Below are 24,747 nucleotides of genomic sequence, written 5' to 3' on the forward strand. Positions count from 1 at the left end.
TGTTTAATTTGCAGTGTCCTGTGAGGGCTCTAGTATATAGGCCCTAGTAAATATTGTATATAGATGTGTGTTTTATAATATATGACATTGTAAAAAGGACATTTGTTTTATAAAAAAGGCAGTTATTCTATATTTTAGTGAAAAATCTATTTTGATACTACAACTGAGTTGCTAGTTGAAATATAAGTTTAGAGGTTAAGACAACTTACTATCCGTTAATCCGTTGTTACTCTTGACAATAAATCCGACATTAACACAATTAATAATATTTCTTAAACAATCAACACAAAGAAAATAACACGCAAATTGATTGAAGCCTATCTTTATATACTAAACGCTACACTTCGTAAGAATCCTATGCGTGTAGTAGAAGATAAGATTAGTAATATGATACGATGGGGCTGGCATTATCATATATATTATGATAAAAGTCCCTGAATAAATCTGAGGTTTAAAAAAAATACGACGCGGCCAATATTTATACGTAAGAAAATCAACGGCATCTTCGGGAGTGTTAAGACCAGGGCACATTCGTCTTAACACTCCCGAAATATCGGGAACTGAACAAAAATAAAACGTAGTAAGATGCCGTTGATTTTCTTACGTATAAATATTGGCCGCGTCGTATTTTTTTTAAATCTAAGGTAAATAAAATCAAAAGATTTTTATTTACCATCTACCCGCTGCTCTTCAGTTTACCGTCTTTACAGGTTACAGTTTATCATGGCGGTTGTAACTCTTCCGATTTATCGAGATATCAATAAAATAAATAAAATGTGGTAAGTGCCCGTGATTTTCTTAATTTTACGACTATGTTTGGTAAAAGAATATGAAACAGCAAAAACAAATAAAAAAATTAGAAAATTTAAAACATTTTAATTCATATAGTTTGATTTCAATTATTCTTTTTATGTTTGTATTTATTTACTTTTATTATTTTCACTTCTGCGACACACCACTTTTCAATGTGTCACGTTGTTTTGGATTGACTGGAAGAGATCTCGTTTAGAGATTAGTCCTACTTTGTAAACCAAATTTCTAACATGTATTTGAAGGGAGAAAGGGGATTGTTAGTAATGTGGACTGATGACCACAGTGCTAGCAATGAACCAATGCAGATTGATCTACACGCGATTCCCCCTGGAAATCATCGTGATAAATTCTTGGTGAATTTGTCACGATGGGTCAGCATAAACCGTTAGCGCAGGCAGGTGAACCATTCCATTATCATCCATAAAAAAACATCTTGTGTTTAAAAAGTGTAATAAAGTGATATATACAATACATATAATGTGTTGTTTAGTCTGTTTCGCTGCAGTCTTCAGGGAGAACGCATTTCTCTATGACGGTGTCGTATAGGTAACCAGGTAAGCAGGCGCAGCCGTCATCTACGCAGAAGTAAGGACAAAATCCTGGTGTTGTGTAGCATTCATGACCGCAGTAGTTGCTACAGCCACTTGTTGCGTTGTTGTCACCATGACACTCAGCTATAATAGCAAACAAGAAGAATTCTTATTCAGTAGTCACCAAGGTAGACTTTGTAAAAATTCCCTGTGAGACCATTATATATAAGACCCGCCAAGCAGCTCGATCCATCCCTCGTCCAATTCAAACGGGGATCGAAATTATGACGGCCTAAGCAGATGTTCGAACTCGTAGCGGTGCCCTCAGACTAAAGTCGTATCCGTCAGGCGGGAGTTGGCCTTCAGCCAGTCCATACATAAGTCCTGCCGCGAGTTTGGAATGACATCTGCACTCGCCCCATATCGTACAGGGAAGATGTAAAAGGCCAGCTGCGGCCAACAGCATTAGAATAGTTCGAAAAAGAAGCTTTGTAAGATGCGTTTCGGTTGAAGGGTATGAAATTACACGGTAAGAGCCGTAACATCTTAGTCCTGCGCAATGGCAACGCATGACTGAAGTTTCTGAACTTGTAGAAGTTCAGTTTTCTACAATCTAATTATTATTATAAAAGAACTTCGAAATTACTTACCCGTGCAAGAATGAATAATAGCGAAAATAAAAATTGATATGTAAAATAATTTGCACAGATTAAAGAACATAGTGATAAGCTAAAAAAGTATGTTAAGAAACGACTATGGATCGATTGAGAAATGAAGCAAATATTGAAATATCATCAATTTATAACTTGAATTCAGCTGTGCTAATATTGTCTTCATGGAGTGCCTTTTTATGCAGTATTGTTTTTATCACAATTACATTACTAGCCGTTATTTGTCATTAAGAAATTCATTAATTGAATAATAACATTTTTCCAGTGTACATGAATATACACGTTTTTTAAAGAATGTGCTATTGAGACTTAAAATTGTCTGGTAATTTATTATAAATACGGATCGCCATGCAATATACATTGTTTGAACAAATGGTCAATTTCTGTCAATTTATCTTATTTGCTATGCATAATGGCTTGCAACTATCCCGCGTCTTGGCACAACAAAGAGATCTGATGCCCTATGCATTCTTCATCTACCGAATTCCCCATAAAATTATTCCATATCGCAAATTAGATTCTACGTAGCGTCGATATGCTGAAAGGGTTGCAGAATGTGTTACTGTCTTTTTAATACGATTTAGAACGTATACAAATTTGTGTAACTTTTTGCATATGGTATTATGTTCATTCCACCTACAGTATTTATCCAATACTATTCCTAAAAATCCTGTAGAGCCTACTGATTCAATTTTGTTTTTTTTATAGGATATATTCAAATCTATATCAGTTTTTTTTAGTTTGAAATTGAATTATCTTTGTTTGATTCATATTGATGTTCAAACTGATTCTAGCCAGTCTATTGACTGGCTAGAATCGGTAATAACCGATATTAGTTGATTATTTTTGTTTCATAAGATATTTTTATAAAATATAATATATATTCCGAATAAGTAAAGTAATGTCATCTGCATACAATACGTGTGTATACGAGTGTTCACAGTTCACAATGTTAGGCAAATCATTAATATATGCAACAAATAAAAGAGGGCTCAATATGCTACCTTGAGGTACGCCAAACCTATTCACTGTGTATTTGGATCTATATGTTTGTTTACGCGAATTCAATGTTTTCGTCACTTTTGTACACTATCTTCTTTCACATAGATAACTTTCCATTAGCCGGAATAGCTAATAAATTAGCTTTTCCTCGTATACCATATCTATCAAGTTTATCCAATAAAATGTCATGACGAACATAATCGAAAGCCTTTATTCAAGGCTGTGTTCAAGGCTTTATGTTATCTTTTTTATCAAAGTAAAACCAGCTAGTGAGGTTGATTTGTTCTTTTTAAAACCAAATTGCTTTTCAGTCAATACGTTGAATTTATTAAAGCGTCAACTTTATTGCTCTTTCTATTATTTTGGCTAGTATAGTTACAAGTGCAACTGGTCTATAATTATCGATGTCCGTTTTATTGCCTTTACCTCTGTGTAACTGAGTCTTTCAATCGTTTTGGAAAGTGTCCTTCAGTAAAAGATAAATATATTATATGGGCTAATACAACAGATATTGATTTCTTGCACTGTTTTAAAATTTTTGTGGTAATATCATCGTGTCCTGCTGAATTTGTGTTTTTTAATGATTATTTTTTCTACGTCTGTTTCATTAATGGGTGTCAAATATATGCTATTATTATTAGAGTTTCTTTTATGGTTACGGTAATTCTTATCATATACATTTTACATACATAAAATTTTGATCCCCCCTTTTATTTACCCCCTTAATGGTAAAATTATTACAAACTTTGAATGTCATGTTTATTCATATTTAATCACTAACCTAAATAATAAGTTTCAAGCTTCTAGCTTTAAAAATGACTATTCTTACGTATATTATTGCATGTACCCTTTCAACCCCTTACAACTCTTCTATCGCATTCAAAAGTAGCCTATGCCCTTTCTCAGAGTCTAGACTAACTGTGTACCAAATTTAATTTAAATTCGGTTCAGTAGTACTGGCATTAAAGTGTGACTGACAAACAGACAGATAAAGTTACTTTCACGCTTATAATATTAGTGGGGTATTTTATAAACTAACCCAAAAAAGGCAATGGAAAAAGTTTCATAGATCTGACTTCAAAAATCATGAATTTACCTAAAATCTTTCATCCCCTATTTTATTTTACACCCTTAAGGGTAAAATTTTAAAAACTTTGAATATCATATTTATTCATATTTAATCGCCAGCCTAAAATATAAGTTTCAAGCTTCTACCTTTAAAAATGATGATTCTTACGTACAACCTTACATCTACCATTTTAACCTCCTTACAACCCTTTTTTCGCATCCAAAAGTATCCTATGTGCTTTCTCAAGATCTAGACTACCTAATTGTGTACCAAATTTCACTTAAATCTGTTAAGTAGTTTTGGGTTTTGGCGTGTAAGTAAGAACGACAGACAGACAGAGTTACTTTCACAGTAGTTCTGTCTGTCTGTCAGTCTCACAGTTTATTAAATACCTTAGACGTTAAAACTTACTATCCGTTAATCTGTTGATACTCTTGACAATAAACCCAACACTAACACGGTTAATAATATTTTTTAAACAATCAATACAATGAAAATAACACGAGCAAATTCTGAATTATTCGTAAAAATAGTTGAAATTCTTTGTAAAAATCCTATGCATAAGCAGATAACAGAATATTATTGCTCTATATATCTATATGTATATATATCTATATGTTTGCGTGAGTTAATAAACAAATTAGAGACGTGTCAACTATTTTAGATTAGGTGTGTAACTTTATTCTTATTGTAAGTTGAAGTGGCAGTGGGCTGGTCATATCTGTCGCAGAACCGATGTTCTTTGGAGTAGATATATTCTAGAGTAGACTGCGAATTGGCAAACTTAGTGTAGGATGCCCCGCAGCTAGGTGGAGCGACGACAAACGTAGGGTTGCGGGTAGTAACTGGAAGAGAAGGGCTGAAGATCGTGTCCAGTGGCGAGCCTGGGAAAAGGTCTATGTCCAGCAGTGGGCTGATGATGATTATGATAATGAATATTATAATCGGATAAAAGTTCTTATTACAATATTTGATTGAAGCAACAAATAGTATGCAAAAGTATTATCTAGTAGATTATTACATATTCCTTATATAAAGTAACAACGTAGGTAATTGAAGTATATTTTAATTTGATGAGATATGAGAAATATATGAGATTAGCCAGAAAGTGTTATATAGGTATTTAAGATTGATATCTAAGTGATATAATAATCTATAGATATAGTAATTTCCACTGCTGTTAAACCAAATGTTGCCATATTCTAGGCAATAGACAATCTGCATAATTATCAGCAAAAATATTTTAGACTTATCGTAGGTACTAAAATTTCAAGATGTAAGGAAATAGTTTTTTTTATATTTCTCGTTCGAAATCAATTTTGAATGTATAAATATTTGTATTTTTAGAGGGATATTTTAACTCTAGTTTTATAAGACTGATTCCTAAGAAGAACGTATGTATTTAATGGTTTATTTTTATACTAATTATACCAATAAATTAATAAAAATTTTGATGCAAACTATCAACAAAATATTCTTTAATAAAAATATATATATGTATACATACATACAAAACGTGGTATTGACAAACACACATATATACTCATTTTAATCCAATAAAAGTTTTAATTGAACACGATGTGACCAGTTTTGGTGCAATATAAAAAAAGTAAGTCCGCATATACATGAATAATAATATTCAAACATGAATTTTGATTTAAGTTGACGGGAAAGAGAAAAAAAAGTAAAACAAAAGGGTTGTTATCGCTTTTATTTCAAAATTACTCGATAACGGTAACAAATATGAAAAAGAGAAAAAATTCTACACAAAACAGGTCCTCTTCATATTTTCATTATCTGCTGTTGTTTAGCAACAAAAATTAAAAAAATAATTAACTAAAACTAACAGGTGAACGATCTTTAAAAGGGGAAACATGTGTAATAGTGTTAGTGCCTTAGTATTAGTCTTTTAAAGATTTTAATAAGTGTTAGAAAATAGGGCGTACATATGCATCCTATCCAAATATACTCTTATCGGTGAGAACAAAAAGAAATCTCAGAATAAATTAGGATTTAGGATTCAGAATAAATTAAACAAAATAAAATACAAGAATAGGATTTAATATCTTTATCGTTATTAACATGAAACGATAGCAATATATTTTCTTTTACTTTCTAGCGGTTTATGACATCGCCTTACTTCCGATGGTGTCGCCACATCCGGTGCGTTCCATTCTTCACACAACACAAACATTTGCATTTATAATTAAAAGACAGGGAGTTTTCTGTCTTATATAAAAATACTTTTATGTATTTCTAACATCTTTGTTGTACTATGTGTACTACAAAAATGTTCACACAAGCTCAGCTCAGCTTGGGACTTTGTGATACTCTGTGAATTGTTTTGGGTTTTTGTTATTATTATTATAAATAAGATTTTAATTTTGAATATCTACCCTACCTATACCTATTTTTGTACGTACATAATATTACTCAGCTAGTGGCAACATCCGATGCATTACAATTTTGTACATGTCGTTAGAGAGTAGAATTTATTATTTGTTTTAATGGAAAACTACATAGAAAGCTTTAAAACTTTAATCTTCTAAAATAAAAAAAAAATACGATTTAACAAATCAGTACTGCTAGCTGGTACAGCACTAACTCGCTATAGTTGGTAACATTATTACAAAATTTGATATTTACACGTGTCAATTTTCATATATTCTATCTCTAAAAGAGATCTCTTTCAGTCAATCCAAAACAGCGTGACACATTAAGTGGTGTGTCACAGAAGTGAAAATAATAAAAGTAATTTTATTTCCGTTATTAAAAAAGATTATAGTAAGATTATATTCTGCGTGTAAGGTACCAGAAAATGTATTAAGCATAGTATAAAGTTCTCGAACATTGGGCGAGGTATAGTATAATTATGTAATATTATGTTATCTGTGGTATAATCATTAAACGAAGCTAATGCATGCAGTGTCACATGTTTCTTTAAACATCAACTTAAGCAGTTCCTCCATTGAAATCTCGAACGGGTTTGAAAAGAGAATAATGAATTCGTTATTTTTTCTCTCCCACTTTCGGCAAATTATCTCTTGCTTACTGTTAAACTTGATTTTTCGTGGAATGGTTTGATCCATGGTAGATTGTGGACACTGGCATCTAAATTCATTATTAGAATAGAATAGAATAGAAAATCATTTATTCAAATAAACTTACATTGAAGCACTTTTGAATAGTCATAACATTTTTTTTTTTTTTTAATCTACCGCTCATTCGGAATGCTGTCTCATCACAAGAAGAACAAGCAAGAAACTTGTGTGTTGCTCTTTTAAATAATTTATTCTTACTTACAATTTAAGTTTAAGTGTGTGAATACAAACCACCGATTAGCACTAATTCAATTAAATACTCAAAAAGAAAAAAATATTGAATACATAACCAACTGGTTAAACAATTAATAAGAGGAAATCAGTCATAGTGATTAGAGCAGACCAGTCCCTACAAGCAGCACCCGTTCACGAGTATGACGGATGAGCCAGCCATCACTGCGCTCGACCATATTTTAGGGAGCCCAATGACCCGGCCCACCACGCCGCCACAAGTCTGGACATTTTAGTGAGCATGACTACTCAAAACACCAGACCACGTCATAGCTACTCACAATTGCCATCTGATGTTTATAGTATTCACATTTCACATAAGAATGCATGCGGCAATTAATACAAAACCCGCTACGCTTTCATATTTCTAAAATAATTGAATCAAGAAAGCAATGAGATAAACAAATTATAACGTTGTATGCTAATAAACTAATTATTTACTTGATATGTTGTCTTCTATGAATTCGTCTATCCTGTAATAGGCTTTCTTACATAAAAATTGTTTAATATAAGATTTGAATTGCCTCTCTGTCAGATTTAGTGCAGATTCTGGCAGTTTATTATAAAATCTTACGCAATTACCATAGAATGAATTACTGACTTTGTGCAGGCGGCATTTAGGTAAAATTAGCTTATTTTTATTGCGTAAGTTTCTATTTGTACAGTCTTTAAGTTTTCTAAAACTGTCTAAATTCTTCCGTGTATACATGATATTCTCATAAATGTATTGTGAAGTAACGGTGAGGATATTTGAATCTTTAAAACACTGACGTAATGACTCTCTTGAACCCATACCATAAATAGAACGTATGGCTCTCTTTTGTAAAATAAATATAGTATTTATATCGGCTGCTTTACCCCATAGTAGTATACCATATGACATAATGCTATGGAAATAACTAAAGTATACAAGTTTAGCCGTCGCCACGTCTGTTAATTGCCTAATTCTTCTAATTGCATATGCAGCTGAACTGAGTCTATTGGCCAATTTTGAAATATGGGGCCCCCATTGTAATTTCGAGTCCACTGTTATACCTAAAAAAACTGTATCATTAACAAAATTTACTATTTCGTCATTAAGCAATAACTGTGTATTTATTGGTCTTACATTAGGAAGTGTAAATTTTATACACTTTGTTTTGCTGGAATTTAATAATAGGTTATTACATGTAAACCAATTTAATATAGCAGACATAGCACAATTTACATCGTCTAATTGATTAGTTTGACGTCCAATTTTAAACACTAACGAAGTATCATCCGCAAACAGCACTATATCTGCAATTTTCTCTACCATAAAGGGAAGGTCATTTATGTAAATTAAAAAGAGAAAGGGGCCTAAGATTGACCCTTGTGGAACGCCCATCCCAATATTAGCTCCCTTAGATTTTATACCGTCAATATCTACAGTTTGGACCCTATCCTCTAAATAAGTTCTCATTAATTTTAGATCATTATCTTTTATACCATAATGTTCGAGCTTGTACAAAAGTGTTTTATGATCCACGCAATCAAATGCCTTTGATAGGTCACAAAAAACTCCGAGTGCATCCTGTGACTTCTCCCATGATTGGAAAATATGTGTTATCAGCGCTACACCTGCGTCAGTGGTAGACTTGCCGGCGGTGAAACCATATTGTTGACTGTGAAGCAGTCGGTTATCCCTGAAGTGTTGTAACATTTGATTTAACATTATCTTTTCAAACACCTTACTTAGAACTGGCAAAATAGATATAGGTCTATAGTTCCCTGGCTCAAATTTATCTCCTGATTTAAATAGTGGGATTAATTTGCTAAATTTCATTAATTGTGGAAAAGTCCCATTATCAATACATTTATTAAAAATAGTAGCTAGATATGGAGCAACAATATCTATGAAAGAACTAACTACTTTTACAGACATGCCCCAAAGGTCTTCTGTATTTTTTAAATTTAGATGTTTGAATATTTTTATGATATGAACGGGGCTAACATGTGCAAATTTAAATCTTAAAGCACAACAACCGATATTAGACTCTAGTAATATTTTTGCTCGAGATGGAGATGAGTCCAGAGAAGATGTAATATTAATCGGAATATTAGCAAAAAAATCTTCAAAAACATTAACTACATCTTTTGTTGCTGTTATTAATTTATTATCATAATTTAATGCAAATTGATTATAGGCTAATTTAGATCTTCCGGTTTCTTTATTTATAATGCCCCAGATGGTTTTAATTTTGTCAGAAGACTGGTTAATTTGTTTATTAATATAATTAGATTTAGCCGTAATACAAACTTTTTTAAAAATTTTTGAATAATTTTTCACATAAGTGGTGAATTTGTCATCAAATCGATATTTTTTTTGATCGTATAAATCAAACAAAATATTTCTACTTTTAAGTATACCTACTGTTGCCCATTCCGTGAATTTAGATTTAACATAAATTTCTTTTTTCTTGAAAAATTGTTCATATTCTCCTGATAGAATAGTAATTAGCTTGGTGTAAAAATAATCAGGATTATTACTATATTGTAACAGCAAATCCAATTTATTTTTAATCGCGCTTTTGTATTTGTTAATATTGTAAACATTTATTTGTCTTTTTGATTTTTTATTATTGTTGACTTTATTGATCTGACTGTTAAACTTAACAACTTGACCACAGTGATCTGAAGGAAGTTTATTTATTATGAATTTTTCTGTATACTCACAGTTACAAAAAACATTGTCAAGACAAGTAGCAGACGTGGCAGTTACACGAGTGGGTTCATGAAAGACATGACTTAAATCAAATGACTGAAATAAACTAATAATTTTTGTACATGTGGGTGTGTTACAAAGAATATCAACGTTAAAATCTCCACATACAATAATTTTTTTAAGACTATTAAATATTTTTTTTAAAATATCCTCCATCACCCCTTCAAAAACATTGTAATCACTATTAGGAGGCCTGTACACACATATAAGGATATAATTTTCTAGTTCTATACAAGATAATTCTATACAACACTCAATAGAAAGTCTAACAATGTCAGCACGTTCCTTTACTTTAATATTATTTCTTGCAATTATCATAGACCCGCCTCTGTTAACTGACTTTCTATTGAAGCAGCTGACAACGTTATAATTATTTAAATTGAACATCATATTGCTCTCTTTAAGCCAATGTTCTGTGAAACAGACAATATCAATATTATACTTTTCTAAAAATAATTGTATAATTAACTCGCTGCCGGGAAAACTTTGTATGTTCTGATGAACAATTATTAATTCTGATTGCTTTCCCTTTGTCTTTGTGAGCAGTTTAAATCTGCAGTCATAGTATTTATGTCACAAATATTAATAGAATTATTTGTTATGTCAGTATTTTTATGTTTAAGTTTACCATGTAAACTGTTCATGTAGTCAATATTATAAGCCACTAAAGTGGCTATTTTATTTTTAGATGATTTAGAGAGATACATTGTATCTTTTGTCAAATAAAAATCACTAATAAAACTATTAGTATCAAAAAATGTAAAAATGTCACTATGACGACATGTCAACATATGTAATAAGTTATTCAGGTAATGTACCTTACTGTTAATTTTTTTATGAAGATGTCTATTTGTGTAAGGAAAAGCGCACAATACAATCTTATACACATTTAATTGTAATAAATATTCAATTCCTTTAATTACATCCTGCCTATTTAATTGAATACTATTACCAAAAAATAACACAATTGTGGTCATATTGTTCATTTTTATAGATTTAATTTTATTTATTATTTGTGTAAATGATGCTTCTGGCATACAGTAGTTTAATAAATCACCCTTAAGATGATACTTCAAAATAGATCCAAAGTTACAGCCTATTCTGTCAGAGAACACCATTGTGCTACTCTTAGGGTTACAGTCACTGGCACAAACACCCTGAACTTCATTTTCCAGCACAGTTATAACTGAATTATTATTTGATATATTTGTGTGATTACATGTACAGTGCTTAGTCAACGACTCAAAACGGTCAGCATTGTATTTACTGACATCAATCAGATCATCCATTGCTAGAATATGCTCCTGGATTTGTTTCTGAGAGATAATATACTTTGTATTTAAATCATGAAGTGAAGATTCTAAACTATTGATTTTTGAAGTTAGGTAGTCTGTATCAATGTCATATAACTTTTGGCTTTCCAATAACTTATTATTACACTTATTAATATAATCATGCAATTTTAAATTATTTAAAGTATTTCTTTTCAATAACTGACCCTTTTTACAACGCTTATTTAATATATTCCGAGTCCTAATAATAAACTTTTTTAGTTTTAAATATTTTTTTAATTTATTATGACTCAACATACAAATGTTATTGTTATAGTTGCCTAATTTAGGAGATGTATCACTAGTATGGTCAATCACAAAAGGATGAGTGTATGGAACTGTAGTCGAAGGAGGCACACAGTCAACACTAATAAGTTCCTCATATAAATTACTAATCTCATTACTTCGCTGAGATTCCAATCTTGTGTCTAGATCATTAATTTTAGAATAGGCCTGCTTTAACTCAAGCTCCAATTCAGTGATACGCCTCAAGGCTTGCTCATGGGTGTCACTACACTGATGAAAGCTACTTATTAGTTCTTGAAGCTGATCCCGCTGCTCAATAACTTCCTGATGACTATTATGAAGTTCTGACAGTTCAGATTTTAATAGTGTATTTTTATTTATAATTTTTAAAATTTCATCTTCACTCACTCACATTAATAAACATTGTTTTCAATTTTTCCTCAGATTTAAGGCCCGTTGGCAACCTGAAATAAATACATTTAGTTAGTTTTCTATTACTGTTTGTACAGATCTTCAGTAAAATCCCACAAACATTTGTTTCCCAAATCTCCCCTCATTGCCACATTCTTCCATGTTTGGAGGAAAACCACAATGGGAAACCCGCAATTTTAAAGATCATCATCATACTAATAATATAAATGCGAAAGTTTCCGAGTATGGGTGGATAGATGGGTGGATGGATTGTTACTCTTTCACGTAAAAACTATGGAACGATTTTGATGAAACTTTACAGTAATGTAGCTTATACATTAGAATAACACTTAGGCTATAAATTTCGCGCAGGTGGAACTGCGACCACAGCGCTAGACATTAATAAATATTGAACCTAAGTATTATTAATATTAAAAGAATATGAGTTTAAGAAAACTAGGTGTCTATAATTATAACAACAATACTTACTCGATGGATGGATGATTGTTACTCTTTCACGCAAAAACTATAGAAAGAATTTTGATGAAACTTTACAGTAATATAGCTTATACATTAGAATAACACATTGACTATAATTTTCACGCAGGTCAAACTGCGGCCACAGCTAGTCATTAATAAATATTGAACTGAATGTACCTAAGTAATATCAATATTAAAAGAACATGATTTTTAGAAAACTACGTGTTAATAATTTTAATAACAGTACTTACCTATGGTTAATATTTAGTTCTGTCCCTTTTTTTACAGGACGGATAGCTATTAAGCAAATCTTATTTTTGAGTCCAATCTCAAGTAAATTTGGCTCACAAGAGTGTTTAAGTTTACTAGTAAAAAGAGAAAACCCAATATGAGGCTCTGTGCCAATAATACCGTCACTGTAATTGTATTGATAGTTTAGAATTTGTACCTCTAATGGGAACGTTACGTATAAGTGTAGCATGATTCTTCCCAAAGCATGCATAGCCCCCAACTTTTCATTTTCGTCAGTTGGGAAGTAATCGGGTATATTACTTAAACTGTCTATAACGGTCGCAAATATGAAGCTTTGGTTAAATATTTTACCATGAATTAAATATTTATCATCATTGTAACTCAGAATTGAATGCGGATTATTGCAGTCGAATATCTCGTCGTCTGAACTGTTCTTCATTCTTTCAGTGCCGATAGTCCGTGAAGCTGTTACGACATCCTCCCAGCTCTTGGACATTTGTCTAATCTTCAGAGCTGCCATCACAGACAATCTACACTTTGCTGTAGTCGCAACGGATTCAAGAACGTCCATTATCTGGCATTCGATTTTGTGGTAACCTTCCATGCATTGCTTCCTGCATGCTTCATTACAGAACATAGCGTAACAACAAGTCTCACACGGGATAAGACTCGGAGTAAATTTAAAGCAGTTGTAACACGATATATTGCGGTTAGTATTATGATGCACAGCTACAAATGCAGGTTCAATCGCTACGAGTTCTCCGATCCGTATATCCTGTGCTGCAACCACTTTGGGCACGCCATCTTCTCTCACGATGCTTATATTTGCACTTACATATGGTATGCTCTTGTTACGTTTAGCAGGGAACTGAAAATATGGAAACGTCGTAATACTTAATTGCTCCAGTGTTAGTTGCTGTTGACAATGATGATGTAACATATTGATATTCTTGTCAGGTGGACATCCCATAGCAGTTATAATGTCAATATCATTCATACAACAGCTTCCTTCTTCGAGTTGCAATAACAATTCAGCTCTTTTACGGTATGTGGCGATCAGCTCCTTAGAATCAGTAATCGGAGTGTGCAAAAGTGAAGCGTTATAATATTTAATTGTTCTACCAGATTTTTCGGAGTTAGCTTTGTTTCTCCAATACCGGCATTTTTCTAAATCTTTTTTTCGTTGTATTATCTGTGGTTTCATGTCCATTTGGCGTGTTATATCAAGGGCGACCATTACTGCATCTTTTGTGCCGTCCTTACTGATGCAGTCGTACATTTTGTCGAGTAAATTATTTTGTGCCAATATAGCGACTTGTACTTCCAAAGGTTTCCCAAATAATCCATTCATTTTGTTGGGGTTCTGTGGCAGAATAATTATCTTACTAAATCTTACTAATATTATAAACGATTGTGACTTTGGATGGATGGATGTTAGGTTACTCTTTGACGCAAAAACTACTAAATAGATTTTAATGAAAATTTACAATAATATATATATAGTTTATACATCCGAATAATACATAGACTATAAATTTCACGGGTTTGAAACTGTGGGCACAGATATCACAATTATAATAACAGACTCCACGTAGGTATAGTTAAACGCTTTGCACAAAAAGCGGGTCGCCAGCACTCTGTCTAGACGGGCCATTGATACCGATTGGCGTCGTTTCCATTAGTCCAATGATTCCCAAGCGTTTTTAAATAAGGGAATACAGTAATCCCCCTATAACACGGTATATTGTTTCCGCGTTATAGGAAAACGCGTTGTAGGAGTATTCCCGAGTTAGTATATTACGAGTTTTTACGACCTCGTATGATGTGTTAAGTATATATTATGAACGAAATATGTAAGTTTTATTAAAATCAAAACTAAATTATAAACATTCTAAATAAAACACTCATGCATATGAACTAAAAAAAAACGAATTATGAATTGTACAAATCGAATCAACACAATCAACATGAACACATCATTATAAATTTTAGAGTACCTACAGATATATAATGTGTACATTTTATTTCCTCTTTTTTTTTTCGTTTGTTGTTTATATACATTGCACTGAATAAAATATTTTTTTTCTTTCTTTCTTTCTTTCTTTCTTTCTTTCTTTCTTTCTTTCTTTCTTTCTTTCTTTCTTTCTTTCTTTCTTTCTTTCTTTCTTTCTTTCTTTCTTTCTTTCTTTCTTTCTTTCTTTCTTTCTTTCTTTCTTTCTTTCTTTCTTTCTTTCATTTTTTCTTTCTTTCTTTCTTTCATTTTTTCTTTCTTTCTTTCTTTCTTTCTTTCTTTCTTTGACGTAGTCTAGTGTTTTGAGTAGTCATGCTCACTAAAATGTCCAGACTTGTGGGCGGCGTGGTGGGCCGGGTCATTGGGCACCCTAAAATATGGTCGAGCGCAGTGATGGCTGGCTCGTCCGTCATACTCGTGAACGGGTGCTGCTTGTAGGGACTGGTCTGCTCTAGTCATAGTGATTGATTTCCTCTTATTAATTGTTTAACCAGTTGGTTATATATTCAATATTTTTTCTATTTGAGTATTTAATTGAATTAGTGCTAATTGGTGGTTTGTATTCACACACTTAAACTTAAAAATGTAAAGTAATAATAAAATTATTTAAAAGAGCAACACGCAAGTTTCTTGCTCGTTCTTCTTGTGATGAGACAGCTTTACGAACGAGCGGTAGATTAAAAAATGTAATGACTATTCAAAAGTGCTTCAATGTAAGTTTATTTGAATAAATGATTTTCTATTCTATTCTATTCTATTCTTTCTTTCTTTCAAATTCTTGCGTACATATGGGGTAATGTCCTTGTTATACGGGGATTGAAATCCACGTATAACCCCTACAGGGTTATAGGGCGGATTACTGTATTTGATTTTGTTGTTCGTAAGTTCCATGATCTATACGGCGTGAGTCGGGAACTGTCTCAAAAAAAAATTTGGTTCACCGGAACCAATTTTTTTTTTAATTCTTATTTTTTTAGATGTGGCCTAAGTTACTTCCTATTACCGTTTCAGAGACAATTTTTTTTATCTAAGTATAGTCTGTTTTTTAATCCCGGAGACTAAATTGAAAGGTGTAAATATCAAATTTCCGAATAATGTTACCACCTATAGCAAAGTAGTGGTGTACCTTCGATACCGATTTATATAATAGGAAATTTTAAAACTTAACGTATTAGTTTTAAAGCTTTAAATGAAGCTTACACAACAGATTTTAAAAATTTACGTACATATACTAGTGTTTCCAATACTGTCGTTGTATTATACAACATAAATATACATGTTTGTCATTTCCGTACAAATAGTAATTTTTACAGTAGGTATTAAGCTTATTTTTATATTAGGCAAATTTTTACATTTTTTTTATTCAAACAGGTAAATATTTTATATAGGTGTATATATATTAGTCTGTAAGAAAAGGTAATTTGTTTTATAAAAAAGGCAGTTGTTCTTTATTTTAGTGAAAAATAAAAAAATCTATTTTGATACATCAACTATATATTTATTAACACTTATATTTTATTAATTGTGAGATAATGCGTTTTAAATAAATATTCACACATTATTTCCGAATAACCTATAATAATGGGTAGGTAATTAATATTAATTCCCAATAGTGTCCCAATCCTATTTACAAAATGCCAAATCCTGGCAACATCGGTAATGTCAAATTTGTCTCCTGCATTAAAAAAACAGACTATAGGTAACTTATAAAACATACTTTCATATGAATGTACCTAGTGATAAGCTGTATAAAAAAATTTAAACTACGAATAAACAATATAATATTTTTTTGTATTAATATAATTAGAGAACCCTGTAATAGTGCCACCCGAGTAATGTCGAGCCGAGTTGCTAGTTGCAATATAATTTAGAGATTAAGACAACTTACTATCCGTAAGTCCGCTGGTACTCGTGCCAATAAACACGACACTAACACGGTAATAATATTTCTTGAACAATCAACACAAAGAAAATAACACGAGCAAAGTCTGAAGCCTATCTTTATATACTAAACGCTATACATATAATTATATATTATTTAAAAAATATGCGTAGGCAGATAACAAAATATTCCCCGTCTGTGTTGTGTGAGTTGATAACCAAATTAGTGATGTGTCAACTAATTCATTTAACTCGAGTTGTGCTATGCTTAATTCGAGTTATTTCACCTCGGAGAATTTATTTTTTTAATAATTATTTATTCATGGCCATGGAAACAAGTCCTTCAGTTGAACACATTTTTGTACACATAATATAATCGGAAACTTTGACATTACCTGTGTTGCCAGCTTATGGGATTCTTTAACAGTGTTCAGCATAATCGGAAATTAATATTAATTGGCGATTTATATCGGTTACACTCAAATAAATTAGGGTGTTAATTTAAAACGCATTATGACAAAATTAATTAAAATTAAAAATGGTACCTATTTAACAAATATAGGGTTGTTGTATCAAAAGTAACTGTAACTTAATACAAAGACAGTAATGGAAATACTAGTGTAGGTACGTACGTAAATTATGAAACGATGTTCAGGAAACAACATAGAAATCTAAAATAAATTAATTATAATTCAACAAATCAGTACTGCAGATACAGCACTATCTCGCTACAGCTACATTATTTGAAAATTTGATATTTACACTTTTCAATGTAGTCTCTGAGATTTAAAAACAGATTATAAATGTTTCCCTTTTTACATAATACATAATATTTTGATTATTTTATTTATATTCGCAAGTTGAGGTGGCAGTGGGCTGATCATATCTGTTGCAGAACCAATGCTCCCTGGAGTAGACCTGTTCTAGAGTGGAGACCGCGTATTTGCAAACGTTATCTGACAGATAATTACATATTTGTTTTATAAAATAATAAATTTATTTAAGCATGTTTTAATTTGATGTTTTATCAGAACTATATCAGATTAGAAAGTGGTATTTTAGATAGTACTGTAATATAATAATCTATAGATAGAGTAAAATAGGACACCCTAACAACAGCCTTGAGGGAAGGACACCCTGGAAACGATCATAATAAATTCCTGGTGAATTTGTTACGAGAGCGTATACCGTTAGTGTAGGAAGGATAGGGGAGAAGGAGGGTTGCACAATTCCATCCATAAGAAAACAACAGCCAAACGCAACCGCATGACTCCGGAAATGACGCTCGTCATAGGTATACCGGCTGGTTTATATCCGGACCAAAAGTAACCTGACATTGAGGGTGACGCAGCTGGAATCGAGACACAACGCGAGCTGCAAAACGTTCGTGGCCCGGGTCCCCACCAATATGCTGCCCACCTTCATGAAGGAGGACTGCTGGCCGAAGGGGGTGGTCTATCGGCGCTACCGTGGGAGATTGCCTTGTGGAGACAATTTTATTTTTACTTTTTATATATGTTTATATAGACTTTATTTATATGCCAATTTTGGTTGTATATAAGAAGTTTATTCTAATAATAGTAATGTACAGCTATATATAGTAATGAAGAACAGTATACAAAAATTAGTGATTAGAAGTACAATAGTTGAAGAATGTCTGTAGAAGAAGTTAAATTGTAGATAGTTTCCCGCGCAAATGCAACGCGCCACAGATTCAAAATATACGGACGGCGTGCAGCCGTAGTAGGATTGATGAGCGCACCATGGCAGTTTGCGCGATGTTAGTACTATGAGTATTAACAATGTCTATAAGGTATGTATAATATGGACCATGTAGCCTGAATTAAATGAATAAATAAATAAATAAAATGTTAAAAATATATCTTTCGGTGAAAACAAAAAGAGATTATAGAATAAATTAGGATTTACAATTCAAAATTATAAATTATTAAAAATTAAGCAAATAAACTTCAAGAACAGCATTTAATATCTTTACAATTATGTTATTAATACATTTATTATATACTATCTATTCAAATTCGACGAAGTCCCATAATAACTTTCATCCCCTATTTTATTTTACCCCTTAAATGGTACAATTCTTTGAAAATTAGTGGTCCAGTTGGCCAATAACGTAATTAGATTTTGTCAAATCTGATGTGATATTCGAAATGTCCCCCTACTTGCGTGAAGCATATCTTTGGCTCTTCCGGCCAGAATGGAGGAACGCGTATTCCGACTCTAAATAGCTCGGATTGAACAATAGGTGTTGGTTCCTCCAAGGACATATTGTTTATATATATCGACAAAATTGTTAATATTAAACGTTTATATTTATGTATTTATTAAATAAAATTGCATCGCTGCCCGTAGAAGCAGCGCCAACAAAATCCTCGGTGCAACCTCAGCATCGAGATTTCGCCACTGTCGTCGCTAGCAAACCGGCTGCTTCAGTGCAGTGCATGTGCCAAAAACGGCACTGAACATTGACCCTACGTGTGCTGCCACTGGTAAACAACGATGATGGCTTCGTTGTGGTACAAAAGAAGAGACGCACAAGCAGGGTCAATAGGAACCATTGTGGCACTGCACTCACTGGGCCCAACTTCCTGCTGCGTGCTGCTACACCAACCACGGCAATGTACATACCTGTCCCGTCTACATTACGCCACAAGGAGCAGGACATTGTCGATTATGTACGAATCAAGAGTAATTTGACATTGAGGGGACGAAGCTGGAGTCGAGGCACAACGCGTATTTCAAGACTTTTGTGACCCGGATCCCCATCATCATACTACTGCTACTACTATTAAGGAGGACTACTGGCCGAAAGGTGTGGTATACCTCGCGCTACCAGGGCAGATTGTCGTGACCACACAGACAATATCAATATATTAGTTTTTAAATATTAAATTATATGTATGTTAGACTATAAGGTATTTCTAAAAATAAAGATATAAAAATTACTGCCTCACAATTTTGTACATATTATAAGAGGATAGAATTTATTGTTTGTTTTAATGGACTAGTGTGCGTATGTAAAGCTGAAAATGTATTGTGAAAACTACCTAGAAAGCTTCTAAAACTAATATTCTAAAATAAAACAGTACGATTCAATAAATCAGTCACATTATTAGAAAATTTGATGCGTGTCAATTTTGTCTTCGATATTAAAACAGACTAGACAAAAGTTATCTTCTCTAGACTCATATCCAATTCGAGCAAAAACATTACTAGAGGCTAATGTCGGCCCTTGCTCTTTATTATAACTATACATATCCTTTAATATATTGTTTATGCCTTTTCTTTACTGTGTGTTACAAATAAAGTATATTCTATCTATCTATCTCTTTAACATTTAAATTTTCACATGTCAGCCCTTTTCATATAATAAAAGTATTCAAACAGTTAAATTAAAAAAATACTGAAGACTTTGGGGCATGTCCGTTAAAGTAGTTAGTTCATTCATAGATATCTAGCTACTATTTTTAATAAATGTGTTCATAATGGCGTGTTTCCTCAATTAATGAAATTTAGCTAATTACTGTTTAATAATAATTTAGCTAATTAATTAAACACTGTTTAAATCAGGAGATAGATTTGAGCTAGGCAACTATAGACCAATTTCTATTTTGCCAGTTTTATGTAAAGTATTTGATAAGATTATGTTTAACCAAATGTTAAAATACTTCAGGGATAACGGACTGCTCCACAGTCAGCAATATGGTTTCACTGCTGGCAAGTCTACTACTGATACAGGTGTAGCGCTTATTACATATACATATATTCAAATCATGGGAGAACTCACAGTATGTTCTCGGCATTTTTGTGACCTATCGAAGGCGTTTGATTTTGGCGTAGATCATAAAACACTTTTGTACAAGCTCGAACATTATGGTATTAGAGATAATGACCTAAATTGAATGAAAACTTATCTAGAGGATAGGGTGCAAACTGTAGATATTGATATGATTGTGTAAAGTCTAAGGGAACTAATATTAAAATGGGCGTTCCTCAAGGTTCAATCTTAGGCCCATTTCTCTTCTTAATTTATATAAATGACCTTCCCTACATGGTAGAGAAATTTGCAGATATAGTGTTATTTCCGGATGATACTTCGTTAGTGTTTAAAATTTGTCGACAAAGTAATCAATTAGACGACGTAAATTATGCTATCTCTGCTATATTTATTATTAAATTGGTTCACATTTAATAACCTATTAAATTCAAACAAAACTAAGTGTATTTAATTCACCATTCCTAATGTAAGACAAGTAAATACGCAGCTATTGCTTAAAGATGAAATAATAAATTTTGTTAATGATACAGTTTTTTTAGGAATAACAGTAGACTCGAAGTTACAATGGGGGCCCCATATTTCAAAATTAGCCAGTAGACTTAGTTCTGCTGCTTATGCAATTAACAGACGTGGCGACGGCAAAACTTGTATATTTTAGTTTCCATTTCCATAGCATTACGTCATATGGCATACTGCTATGGGGTAAAGCTGCCGATGTAAATACTATATTTATTTTACAAAAGAGAGCCATACGTTCTATTTATGGTATGGGTTCAAGAGAGTCATTACGTCAATGCTTTAAATAATCAAATATCCTCACCGTTGCCTCACAGTACATTTATGAAAATATTATGTATACAAGGAAAAACTTAGATAGTTTCAAGAAACTTAAAGACTGTACAAGTAGAAACTTACGCAATAAAAAAAAGCTAATTTTACCTAAATGCCGTCTACACAAAGTTAGTAATTAATTCTATGGTAATTGCGTAAAATTCTATAATAAACTGCCAGAATCTACGCTAAATCTAACAGAGAGGCAATTCAAATTTTATATTAAATAAATGTTATGTAAAAAGCATATTATAGGATAGATGAATTTATAGATGATAATAATATCTGGCAAGAATAAGTTTATTTGCGGACAACGTTATAATTTGTTTTTCATACTGCTTTCTTGATACATATGTGATTGACGCATGCATCCTCATGTAAAGTGCGAGTACTGTAACTATCATATAGTAATTTTAAGTAGCTGTGACGTGGTCGAGCGGAATGAGTAGTCATGCTCATTAAAATGTCCAGACATGTGGCGGCGTGGTGGGCAGGGTCATTGGGCTCCTTAAAATCTGGTCGGGCGCTGTGATGGCTGGCTCATCCGTCATACTTGTGAACGAGTGCTGCTTGTAGGGACTGGTCTGCTCTTATCACTACGACTGATTTAATCTTATTGTATATTTATATTTCACCCAAAAAAATAGTGCTGGTTGGTAGTTTGTATTCACACGTTTCGACTTGTAAATGTAAACATACAAGAATTATTTAAAAGAGCAACACACAAGTTTATTGCTCGTTCTTCTTGTGATGAGACAGCTTTCGGAAGGAGCGGTAGAAAAAAAAATTGTTATGACTATTCAAAAGTGCTTAAATTAAGTTTATTTGAATAAATAATTTTCTATTCTATTCTACTATAGTAAGATTATATTCTGCGTATAGGGCATTAGAAAATGTATTAAGCATTGCATAAAGTTGTACATTATTGGGTCAGGTAAAGAACTGTGATTAAATGAAGTTAAAGCATTTTGGGTGGCACACGTTTCTTTAAATATCAACTCAAATATTTCCTCCTTCATAATCCCAGACGAGTGTGTAATGAATTTAGTCAATTTCTTAATTTTACTCTCCCACCTTCGGTAGATTCTCACTTGCTTATTGTTAAACTTGATTTCTCGTGGAATGCTTTCGTCCCTGGCAGTTTGTGAACAATGGCATCTAAATTCATTATTAATAAAAAAATTTTTCAGCAGTTCATCATTTTTCACGCCCGGTGGGCACCTGAAATAAATATATTTAGTTAGTCCTCTATTACTGTTTGTACAGTTTTTTAGTAAAATCCCCCTAATATTTGTTTCCCAAATTTCCCCTCATCGCCACAAATGCTTCCATGTGTAGCAAGTAGCAACATACTTTCTACACGCGCCACATCACGTCCTTGCAACTTCCTAGAATCCTTATCGCACGGCACGTGTAGAAAGTATGTTGCTGCTGTTGTTTGGGGGAAAACGGCAATTGGATACAAACAATGTTAAAGAAATCATACTAATATTATAAATACGAAAATTTGCGAGTATGAGTGGATAGATGGATGGATGATTGTTACTCTTTCACGCAAAAACTATAGAAAGAATTTTGATGAAACTTTACAATAATATAGCTTATACATTAGAATAACACATTGACTATAATTTTCACGCAGGTCAAACTGCGGCCACAGCTAGTCATTAATAAATATTGAACTGAATGTACCTAAGTAATATCAATATTAAAAGAACATGATTTTTAGAAAACTACGTGTTAATAATTTTAATAACAGTACTTACCTGTGGTTAATATTTAGTTCTGTTCCTTTTTTAATAGGACGGATAGCTACTAAGCCTACCTTATTATTGAGTCCAATCTCCAATAAATTTGGCTCACAAGAGTGTTTAAGTTTACTAGTAAAAAGAAAAAACCCGATATGCGGGTTTGTGTAAATATTTGTAAAACCACTAATACAATTGCGTTGCCAGTTTTGAATTTCTATCTCCAATGGGAACGTAACATATAAGTGTAGCATGATTCTCCCCAAAGCATGCATAGCCTCCAACTGTTCATCTTCGTCAGTTGGGAAGTAATCGGGTATATCACTTAAACTGTCTATAACGGTCGCAAATATGAAGCTTTGGTTAAATATTTTACCATGAATTAAAAATTGATAATCATTGTAACTCAGAATTGAATGCGGATTATTACAGTCGAATATCTCGTCGTCTGAACTGTTCTTCATTCTTTCAGTGCCGATAGTCCGTGAAGCTGTAACGACATCCTCCCAGCTCTTGGACATTTGTCTAATCTTTAGAGCTGCCATCACAGACAATCTACGCCTTGCCGTAGTAGCAACGTTTTCAAGAACGTCCATTATCTGGCATTCGATTTTGTGGTAACCTTCCAAACATTGCTTCCTGCATGCTTCAGTACAGAACATAGCGTAACAACAAGTCTCACACGGGATAAGACTCGGAGTAAATTTAAAGCAGTTGTAACAAGATATATTGCGGTTAGTTTTGTGATGCACAGCTACAAATGCAGGTTCAATCGCTACGAGTTCTCCGATCCGTATATTTCGTGCTGCAACCACTTTCGGCACGCCATCTTCTCTCACGATGCTTATATTTGCATTTGCATATGGTATGCTCTTGTTACGTTTTGCAGGGAACTGAAAATATGGAAAAGTCATAGTATCTAATTGATCCAATGGTATTAATTGTTGAGAATGCTGTCGTAGCATATTGATATTCTTGTCAGGTGGACATCCCATAGCAGTTATAATGTCAATATCATTCATACAACAGCTTCCTTCTTCGAGTTTGAATAACAATTCAGCTCTTTTACGGTATGTGGAGATCAACTCCTTAGAATGAGTAATCGGAGTGTACAAAAGTGAACCGTTATAACATTTAATTGCTCGACCAGAAGTTTCGGAGTTAGCTTTGTTTCTCCAATACCGGCATTTCTCTAAATCTTTTTTTCGTTGTATTATCTGTGGTTTCATGTTCATTTGGCGTGTTATATCAAGGGCGACCATTACTGCATCTTTTGTGCCGTCCTTACCGATGCTGTCGTACATTTTGTCGAGTAAATTATTCTGTGCCAAAATAGCGACTTGTACATTCAAAGGTTTCCCAAATAATCCATTCATTTTGTTGGGGTTCTGTGGTAGAATAATTAGAAATAAAACTTACTAATATTATAAACGATTGTGACTTTGGATGGATGTATGTTTGTTACTGTTTCATGCAAAAACTACTAAATAGATTTTAATGAAAATTCATAATAATATACTTTATATATCCTATACATAATAATATAGCTATAATATAATAATATAGCTTATACATCAGAATAATACATAGACTATAT

General features: G+C 32.6%; 2 protein-coding genes across 2 annotated transcripts; both read right to left on the reverse strand.

Annotated features, from left to right (window-relative positions):
• Positions 1–1,299: 1,299 nt before the first annotated feature.
• On the reverse strand, positions 1,300–14,254 carry LOC131850225 (SET and MYND domain-containing protein DDB_G0273589-like). Its single transcript, XM_059200395.1, has 3 exons — positions 12,880–14,254; positions 12,146–12,201; positions 1,300–1,487 (listed from the first exon to the last, which is right to left on the reverse strand). The coding sequence occupies exons 1-3, from the start codon at positions 14,229–14,231 to the stop codon at positions 1,300–1,302; spliced, it is 1,596 nt and encodes a 531-aa protein (XP_059056378.1). The 5' UTR covers positions 14,232–14,254.
• A 3,361-nt stretch (positions 14,255–17,615) lies between these two features.
• On the reverse strand, positions 17,616–24,526 carry LOC131850226 (SET and MYND domain-containing protein DDB_G0273589-like). The gene is made up of 3 exons (XM_059200396.1): positions 23,169–24,526; positions 22,469–22,623; positions 17,616–17,728 (listed from the first exon to the last, which is right to left on the reverse strand). Exons 1-3 carry the CDS (start codon positions 24,524–24,526, stop codon positions 17,616–17,618), a joined length of 1,626 nt encoding a protein of 541 aa, XP_059056379.1.
• Positions 24,527–24,747: the final 221 nt, after the last annotated feature.

Source organism: Achroia grisella, unplaced genomic scaffold, assembly GCF_030625045.1.
Source record: "Achroia grisella isolate CSIRO2021 unplaced genomic scaffold, CSIRO_AGI_Agris_v1 utg719, whole genome shotgun sequence".
NCBI lineage: Eukaryota > Metazoa > Arthropoda > Insecta > Lepidoptera > Pyralidae > Achroia > Achroia grisella.